Source organism: Oncorhynchus mykiss, chromosome 1, assembly GCF_013265735.2.
Source record: "Oncorhynchus mykiss isolate Arlee chromosome 1, USDA_OmykA_1.1, whole genome shotgun sequence".
NCBI classification, from domain to species: domain Eukaryota; kingdom Metazoa; phylum Chordata; class Actinopteri; order Salmoniformes; family Salmonidae; genus Oncorhynchus; species Oncorhynchus mykiss.
The window spans coordinates 72,243,150-72,252,698 of NC_048565.1; the positions used below are offsets into that span (position 1 = coordinate 72,243,150).

The 9,549-nt window shown below is 39.7% G+C and overlaps 1 protein-coding gene across 7 annotated transcripts in view; it reads right to left on the reverse strand.

Moving 5' to 3' along the window:
• LOC110528794 (polymeric immunoglobulin receptor-like) overlaps positions 1–8,767 on the reverse strand; it is a 49,103-nt gene extending 40,336 nt beyond the window's left edge. For 6 of the 7 annotated variants that reach the window (XM_036984807.1, XM_036984798.1, XM_036984785.1 and 3 more), the window contains exons 1-2: positions 8,640–8,767; positions 7,606–7,929 (exon numbers count right to left, since the gene is read on the reverse strand). In XM_036984807.1, coding sequence (XP_036840702.1) covers positions 7,606–7,929; positions 8,640–8,697 — 382 coding nt within the window. In that variant the 5' untranslated portion in view covers positions 8,698–8,767. Of the gene's footprint in view, positions 1–3,567; positions 5,669–6,361; positions 6,411–6,830; positions 7,167–7,605; positions 7,930–8,639 lie in introns of those variants that run through there. The other variant, XM_036984814.1, reaches the window with a different exon arrangement.
• Between the last annotated feature and the right edge of the window lie 782 nt (positions 8,768–9,549).

Genomic DNA, 9,549 nt, shown 5'->3' on the forward strand with positions numbered 1-9,549 from the left:
TAGTTGCAACTTCTTTTGAGACATGATACCACCCTAATGTATTTTTATTATGGGACATGATACCACCCCAATGTATTTTTATTTTTGGACATGGTACCACCCCAATGTATTTTGTATTTTGAGGCATGATACCATCCCAATGTATTTTTTATGTTGAGACATGATACCATCCCATGGCAGGCAGCTGGGGTCCAGAGAGAGTATGAGCTATTATCCCTGTCCCACAGCCGGTTACCAAACGACATATGATGTCACTGACTGGTATAACTGTAGGGCGTGGCTGCCTGACTATGCCGAGGTTGTCAAGCCTCTCTCAGATCTCATTTACGGTCACAACATGGCTTCTCCATGTCTGGGTCTCCCTGTGCACATTCTAAACCCTTTCAATCTGTTTGTGTGTGAGAAGAATGCTTTTATGTCTCCTGTGTTGACTCAGGCTCAATCCAGCAACACTGTTGCCGACCATGGATGGAGAACCCTACGACTTCACTTCTCTGGTTGACAGGTTGACATGTTATGAAAACAAAGGTCAGATTTCACCCTGTGGAAACAGCGTGGGTTCCTTACTTCCTCTGAGGAAACTATTTCTCACTTGAAATTTGTTGATAACCTCTTGACAGCCATTATTCCCCTTTCTGAGGGGAATTATTCCCCTTTCTGTAAATGTTTGGCTCATACTAACTATTTTGATTCTGTCTCCAAGAGCAACACAATTACTGATTTGGCAGCAAAGCAGCAACTGTGTCTGCTTATTCCCATGTGTTACTGATGGTTTCACTTCCAGTTAACTTTTTAATCTCCTACTGATATATCTGACGTACAATCCTCTGTAGGTCCAGCTGAATCGAAGAAGTGGAAATGACTTTGCACATACGATCAGGTGCAGAAACTCTTGCTGGGTCCGGCTGGGCTACCAGTCCTAACACGTTCTTGTTTTCCTTACTTGGCTAAATTGTCACATGTTGGAGACCATGTGTCAAAGGGGAAAGTGGTTGATTTTGTAAATACATTTTGGTTTGCACCTGGGTTTTCTGTGTTTGCTGAACAATTTTGTGAAAAATATGTAATTTGTATGACTAACAACATGGGAAGAGGGATTCCCATGCCTATGTCGGCTCATCCAACCCCTGAAGGGCCCTATTGGCTCCTCGTGACGTTCTGACAGGTAGACCAATGAGAATGATCAATTCCCCTTTCCCACAGAACAAGTTGATACTGATGGGCTGTGACGATGACATGGTAAGTTATTGTACTGCTCTAAACAATGTTCTGAAGGCTATTTTCCCCAGAGTGAAAGTGGCTCTGCCCCAGCCTCTGGTGGGGATCCTGCACAAACTGCAACCAGGTTACTGGGTGGTGGTGAAAGTCCTGAGACGAAGTCATTGGAACCAGCAGAGGTGGACTGGACCATACCAGGTGATGCTGATTATCCCCACTGCTGTTCGCATAGCTGAGAGGTCTACTTGGATCCATGCCAGCCACTGTAGGAAGGTGCCATACTGCCCACCAGACCCAGAGGATGGAGGAGCCGAGATGCCTGAGGTCACCGACTAGATGGCCATGGGAGAATCTGGCCCAGACTCTATGCATCATGTGTTTTTTGCTCTTGTCTTGAGCATTCTCATTACAGTTACCATATGGACAGTGACTCAAGGTCAACCGGTCCTGGAAGATGGACAATGGTACGCACTCTACTGATGACCGCTCAGTCCCATAGCGGGACTTAAATAACAGCCGCTCCATCTCGAGTCAACGGCAGGCTCAGTACAGGAGTCCAGAAAACAATAGCCCCCCCATTGTTTAAGAAGACGGAGATCAATGCATCAACGCGATGATTGTCTTCTTTGTACAGATGAAGGGTGTACTTCTGTATCATTTTGTATTGTTTAAACGATTCCCTTGAGAATGTTTTGCACTATGTGAAGGCAAAGTTGATTGGAAAGTTAATCAGAAAGTAAGAATTCAAATTTTAAATGGTTTGGACTGATTAAGATTTAGCAAAGTGAAAACTAACTAAATGTTTATGTTGTGAATATTTGTTATTTTAATTTTGTTTTTAGTGGATGTTTTACAGTCAAGTTAAATGACACAATCAAGTTAAGGTAGGAGCAGATTCACAACTTGTGGGAGTTCCCATAGGGGTTCATCTGACTATACAAATGGATTTACCATTCTTAGTGGAGATACCATGTAACTCTGACCTTATGACGTTTCTCTGTTGTGTCACAACCACACAGGACCACCGTTGTTTGCTAGGCCAGGTAATACTAAGTTTGGAGGGTGGATCATGCAACTGTGTCTGACCGTCGTTTTAGTCATTGTATTGATTTTGCAGCTCATCCTCATGCTGAAGTTTTGCTGCAATATGTGTTTAAAACTGGTAACAAATTCAAGGCCAAATGTAATGTTAACTGTTGCCATGACAAGGGCCAGAATGCAGGATGTGAAGCATGAGCTACATTTTACTGCTGAAGACAGTGATGTTTGACCTGTTGCATACTTAGAAATGCGTCTGTTGTAGACAGAGGCTTTGCTATCACAAGGTCAGGTCAGTGGGAGTGGAATATTGGCTGAACGCCTAGACTCTGTGATTGCCAGGTGTTCTCTCGTAAACTGGGAGCAAGCGCTTTGCTGAGAAAGGATCCACTTGGCTGTCATCAGCAGACACTGGCAAGTTTGAACTGTTTATGGTATGAAGGTTAAAGGTCAGTACCTTGACAGGGATAAATAAACCTAATATGTTACATCTGGAAGGTTTTCTAATTTTATCTTTACATATGGTGTGAATATGTCATGTTGTTTTATAGATGATTGAATCTTCTAAGAGGGGAATGTGAGAGACAAATCACATATTTACCTTTTTTGTTTAATATTAATAGTTAACAATTTATATGCTCAACAATAGTAAAGACATTTATTTAGTGCCAGTGCTGTGCTTCTGAGAAAGGATGGTTCATCTCTTCCACACTCACTCCCCACAGCTGGTCTACGCATGTAGTCATTGACATGGGATACAGATAAGCTTGAGGAACAAATAGACTGGTATTGTTTCAAATTTCTCTTTGCTTCTGAGTAACCTGGTCACACGGCATTAAGACAAAGAGCCTCTGAGAAGTGACCACAATTCTTCAGCCCATCCTGTTTGTTTGCTATCTTCCAAGGGCACAGCTGTGGGGAGATAGAAGAGAACGGAGGCTAGCTTGGTAGAGCTTATGATGCCCTGATCTGCCAGGGAGGGGTGGAACCAACCATGACTAAGCCGATCTTGGGTTTCTCTATAAACCCCTTGTGTCTCAGCTCTCACTCCTTTCACTCTGTGTGCATGTAGTGACCTTGCTCCCTTATTAATAAGTGAATAAAGAATTTGTTTAAGTATAACTCGTGTGATAAGTTTGTCTCTCCTCATTTGATAATAAATAATTAACCACAAGAAACATGCCATAATGTTTCATTCAACCATTTTAACACCCTTGCTGTAGTCATTGAATGAGTTACAATGTCACCAATATGTAAGATATTAGGAGGCAGTCTTTAGTGTTTTTTCTGGTTATAAAATCCAGGCAAATGATATTGAGAGTCGTAGAGTTTCTTTATTAACAAGGTTTACCAGCAAGTTAGCACACAGAATTATTGATGGAACAGTACACAACAGCTGTGATTTGTTACATTAAACCATAAGAAATAACCATCAGGAAAAGGGTTATATACACTGCCAATAGCCAGCACTACATTGGTCAAGAGTTTCATTTCAAAACACATGCACATTTGAGTGGAATAATTATGTAAAACCATGAATCATACATCATGTGCAGATAAAATACAGTACACACATAAAGTATATATATCGTTATTGCTAATGTGTGGTGTTTAGACAGATTTTTCATGTAGAAAATACAATGTGTTGTTGGGAATAGAATCTGATACCCACATTTACAGCATGGCATACTGCACTTAGATCTAAGAATGAAGATGTATAGCTCTTACTCCCAGAGGGAATTAAATATTGAAAGTATACAAAAATGTAGAATGAAGGTTACGATAAGGAAAAATACAGGTAAAGCCTATTGACCGTTGTAGACACTGATTGCACAAAACACCTTTCCCTTTGCCCACAGAACAGCCTCAATTTGTCAGGGCATGGACTCAACAAGGTGTCGAAAGTGTTCCACAATGATACTGGCCGATGCTGACTTCTATGCTTCCCACATTTTTGTAGAGTTGGCTGGATGTCCTTTGGGTGGTGGACGATTCTTGATACACACAGGAAACTATTGAATGTGAAAACTCAGCAGCATTTTAAAGTTCTTGACACAATCCGGTGCACCTGATACCTACTACCATACCCCGTTCAAAGGCACTTAAATCTTTTATCTTGCCCATTCACCCTCTTAAAACCTCTTAAGGATCCACCTCTTTTTTTCAATATCAGATATGTCTATGTCCTGGGAAATGTTCTTGTTACTTGCAACCTCATGCTAATCACATTAGCCTACGTTAGCTCAACCTTCCCACAGGGAAACCAACCGATCCTGTAGAGGGTAATGGTACACAATTCATGTCTCGATTTTCTCAATGCTTAAAAATCCTTCTTTAACCTGTCTTCTCCTCTTCATCTACACTTATTTAATTGGATTTAAATAGTGACATCAATTAGGGATCGTAACATTCACCTGGATTCACCTGGCCAAAAGTATGACCTCCAGAAGTTTTGAGACAGTTACACATGTTTTGTTATTTTGGCTCTGTACTTCAACACTTTGAATTTTGACAGTCTGCAATTTAACCTCAATTACTGTGAGGTTAAATTGCAGACTGTTAATTTTAATTTTGGTGTATTTCCTTTCATATCGGGTGAACTGTTTAGAAATTACAACAACCGATTGTTCCCAGTCCCCCCTTTTAGGGGACTAAAAGTTTTGGGACAAATTCACGCATATATATTAAAATAGTCCAAAGTTTAGTATTTGGTCCCATATTCCCAGCATGCAATGACTACATCAAGCTTGTATCTCTACAAACTTGTTGGATGTATTTGCAGTTTGTTTTGGTTGTGTTTCAGATTATTTTGTGCCTAATAGAAATGAATGGTAAGCAATGTAATGTGTCATCACTTTTGTCGTCACTTTTATTGTAAATAAGAATAGAATACATTTCTAAACACTACTTCATTAATGTGGACGCTACCATGATTACGGAAAGTCCTGAATGAATAGTGAAAAATTATGAGTGAGAAAGTTACAGATGCACAAATATCGTACCACCCCTCCCACCCTGCAAAAAATGCTAACCTCCTCTGTTATTGTGTTTGTCTTGGGTGTATTTGTGCCTCTGTAACTTTCTCCCATCATTATTCACTATTCATTCAGGATTATCCGTGGTCATGGTTGCATGCACATTCATGTAGAAGTGTTTAGAAACATATTATATTTACTGTAGTGATTCCTTCATAATGTTTTGTACACTCAGTGTGTTGTTGTTTCTTTCGGGGAAAAAGTATTTGGTGCAAACTGTTGGTAAATTTCTCCAGAAACAACTCTCTGGTGTCAATGCATCCTTGGTATCATCTTGATGTCTGTTTTCCCTGAACTTCACCACAGCAATGATGGTGCACAGGAGGAAGGGCAGTACACTTCCAGCTTTCAACAGGTAGAAGAACATGCGTTCCAATCTGTAGAAGAACACAATTACTTTGTCATGACATTATAAAAATTGCAGTCAGGTAGACAGTTTTTGGAGAGATAAGTGTCCAGGGGGAACTTCCTGTATTTAAAAAGAGAGATAACATAAGCTGTCATACTGTACTGTCCTTCTTCAGAACAGATCTTGTATATCTATTGATTTCCTAACCACTCAACATCAGTGGAGGCTGGTTGGCGGAGAGATAGGAGGACACGCTCCTTGTAATGGCTGGAATGGAATTCATGGAATGATACCGTTCCATTCATTCAATTCCAGCCATTAAAAGGAGCCCATCCTCCTACAGTTCATCCTGCCAGCCTCCTCTGCTCAACATCTTAGTTTTCATATTTGAATGTGGAAGTGTGAAAAGTTGCTTTAAAGTCATCCACAGACCTCCTGTAGGCAAGTCCCAGGACACACACAAATATATCGAACCATGAGGAAGTGACACATGTTCAAACAAGAATATTTAAGGAAGGTTTTTTGTTTAGTATGCACTCCTCTTGAGCTGAAAATTAAATAGATGTCTTTGTGATTTGGGAAACTAAAGTATTATTGTTAACCCAGACACCTGTCTCTGCTCTGATCAGCCTTTCTAGTCAGGTGAACCACACCCTTACAGTATAGCCAACTGTTTGGATGGCTATTATAGTGAGGGATATGCAGCAGACTGAATACTGACCTCTGGTCCTTCTCTTGTTGCGTCTCGTCAGTTCCCCCATTGTTCTGGTCTGTGGGAACAGAAGGGGTGACTGTGGGCTGAGATGTGTAAAATCTGGATAGTGAGCCTTAGTGAGAGGTCAGAGTTTGTGTCGCTGTGAGACACAGAAATGATAAAGTAGCGCCAATAAACTGACTGGTGTATCATTCACATTCAAATAAATTGAAACAGGAAATTCAGATGATGATTATAATCCAAATCTTTTAATTTTCACTATTCATTTCAAATCTGTTTCGTAGCTATGATGAAAAAGTTGTATAAAATGTTTTCATTTTCTTAATGATATTTAACATGACTGACAGGATCATCTCAAGAGAATGCATGGTCAATAGATTTCCACTTTGTTTCAGAAAAGGTCTTTCAATATTCCTTGATCTCTAACAGTACTGGATGAATAAAAAGGGAATCATACTTGGTTTTATGTACTCACTTGCGGTGGTACTCTGTGTTGTGGTTGGTTGATTGACAGTGATACGAACAGGCATCTGTAGTTTTCCCTTTTCGCACCAGTACCAGCCAGTGTTCTTCATCATCAATCCACTCATATTCACCATTAAGACATAACCGTTGGTGGTTTCTCTCTGTTCCTGCACTAACTTCACAAATGTTCCATCTAATGCCCCATAATATCCCACAGCCACACAAGAGCCTCCCATCCTGCACCACCTCCCACTGCTTCCTTGTGAACTATAGTAACAGAGCACAGTGACACTCCCTCCTACAACTCCAGTAATTTGTTGTTGGTCCACATAGAGTTCTGGAGTACCTGAACACAATGATAGAGGCTGTGATTGGAGTCTGACAAAGAATACACCAATATATATATTGGAGACTATCTAGTCATTCTTGAAATTCATATTACACTGAGAAAGTATAAGTTGAAAAACTGGTTCAGTCACTGATGGTATGTACAATAGACAGACTATAGCATACAGAACAGACAGTGTGTTTGATGATGATACGGAAACATGTGATTCTATCAAACACACTGTCTGTCCTGACCCAAAAGGTGCGCAGAGATGTTTGTAATCTGCCAGAATAATATCCTCTATGAATGTCATTTGGTAAAAATATGTATGACTGCTTTGTAGAGGGAAAAGTAACACACTCATCAACAGGACTGTTATGGAACATTAACTTATGAGACATTACTGAGCACTACTATTAACTCTGCTTTAATGGACACAGCAGTAATTGGATCTTACCTGGAGTAACAGATATCTGCAGTCTATCCCCATCATCTGCCTTGCTCTTCCTCTCCACAATACACCAGTAATAATCAGAATCACTAAGACTAAGACTTGTCATGGTCACAGTGAAGACTCGCTGGTTGATGTCATCAGAGACTGAGGTCTTTCCACTGGTCTTAGGATGGTCAGTGCGTACTACAGTAGAGCAACCAAACCAATTATATCCCCTACACCCGTATTTCACATTGTTTCTATATCTCTGATTATAGAGACATGGGATGGTGATGGAGCCTCCTTGCTTTACAGACACATGACTCACTGTGGACACACTCTGTGTATCTGTAGACACAACAACAGAGAACACATTTAGGTACTTTAATTTTACCCAGCTGCTCATAAGTCCCATCAGATGATCAGCTAAACAACTTGATCTACTGTAATGATTGAATTTGTGACTTTTGTAAAAAAAAAAATGGCAAACTGTGGTCACACCATGTGTTTGTAACACCAGACAGTAACTGAGACATGTAACTGCTGATGTTGACACACCCATGTCCACCCATTAGAACAGAGGCAACACTTGAACAATTAAAGTCATATTTAGCTTTGACATGGAAATTACTACACCACTAAACTATGGAGACAATCTCTGGTTTTAATCAATTCAAATGTCTATTTAAAAATAATAAAAATAAGTTACTTGCACATATGTTCAAATTCATATTGATTGACACAGGAACTTTTTATTTTCTATTTATTAATAATATGTTAGTTCTATTTTACTTGAAGTCTCATTTAAATGTGCTAATCAACAGCTAGAAATACAGAACTGTTGAAAAGTACAAGATAAGTCACAAGATAAATCATTAAAAACAGCATGTATCTATCACCTGACCACAAAATGCTGAAATCCATAATGTGACCACAATGTCTATGGGCAAAGTAGACAGAACATTACAAGTGTTATGACTTTCAGCATGTTTTCACTGATTGACTTGGAGGAACTAAGCCCAATAATATCAAACAACTAAAGGTCTTCGTTCACTTACCTGAGACTCCAGTGAGGAAGAACAGGATGCGCAGGACAAGGAGGAGATGTGGAGCCATGAATGGATGAGAGAGAACGTCTCTGGTAGTATTTATGTTTGTGTGGGAGTACTGGTGTGTCAGCAATCAAGGCACCCAGGCAACTGACTACTTCCTGATCCACATAGACATCACTTATTTAACTCTTCCTGTTTTAAAGACATAATGCAACCAGTGCCCTGTGCAAGACCTTGTGTGTTCACTGATGTTGAACAGTTGAAAACCTGACCAAGGCTGAAATGGTCAAAATGTTGTAAATTGTCTGCTAATACATACAGCATGCTTGTTTATATGATGATTATTTGTAGTTTATTCCCCATCCTCAATACACTGATAATCTTGTGTATTAACTCCTGAGTCCTGTGTTGGTCTGTTCCTGTCTGATAGTAATGAGGTGCAAATGGAGCCTTCACTGGCGTTGCTGCTTAGAAGAACCTTTAAGTATTGCTGATTCATATTCTCGCAGAAATATCTTCATAAATATGGCATACTACTTGTTTCAACCCTTTACACAATGGCTATAGTCATCGAATGAGTTACAATGGTACAGGTGCAGTATACGTTAAATGTCACATTGCAGGTTGGGTCATTCCTACATTGCTGTGCTTTTTCTGTCCTCAGGAAATATCACTTCTTATTCAGTATTAAATTGTTTACAATTTGGTTTCCAAAAGGCTTTAAATAGAAAGTCAGGTGTCCTTTACCTTAAAAACACAAAAATATGGATCTTGAAAGAAAGTTTTTCGCATTTTAACACTTTATTTCAGTGGATGTAGATGTTTGTACCATGTCCCTGGGTGTTATTCATCAACTTCCATGAGAAAAATAAGCCCTAATTTAAGTCATTATTTTATTGTCTGTTAAATTCTCTCG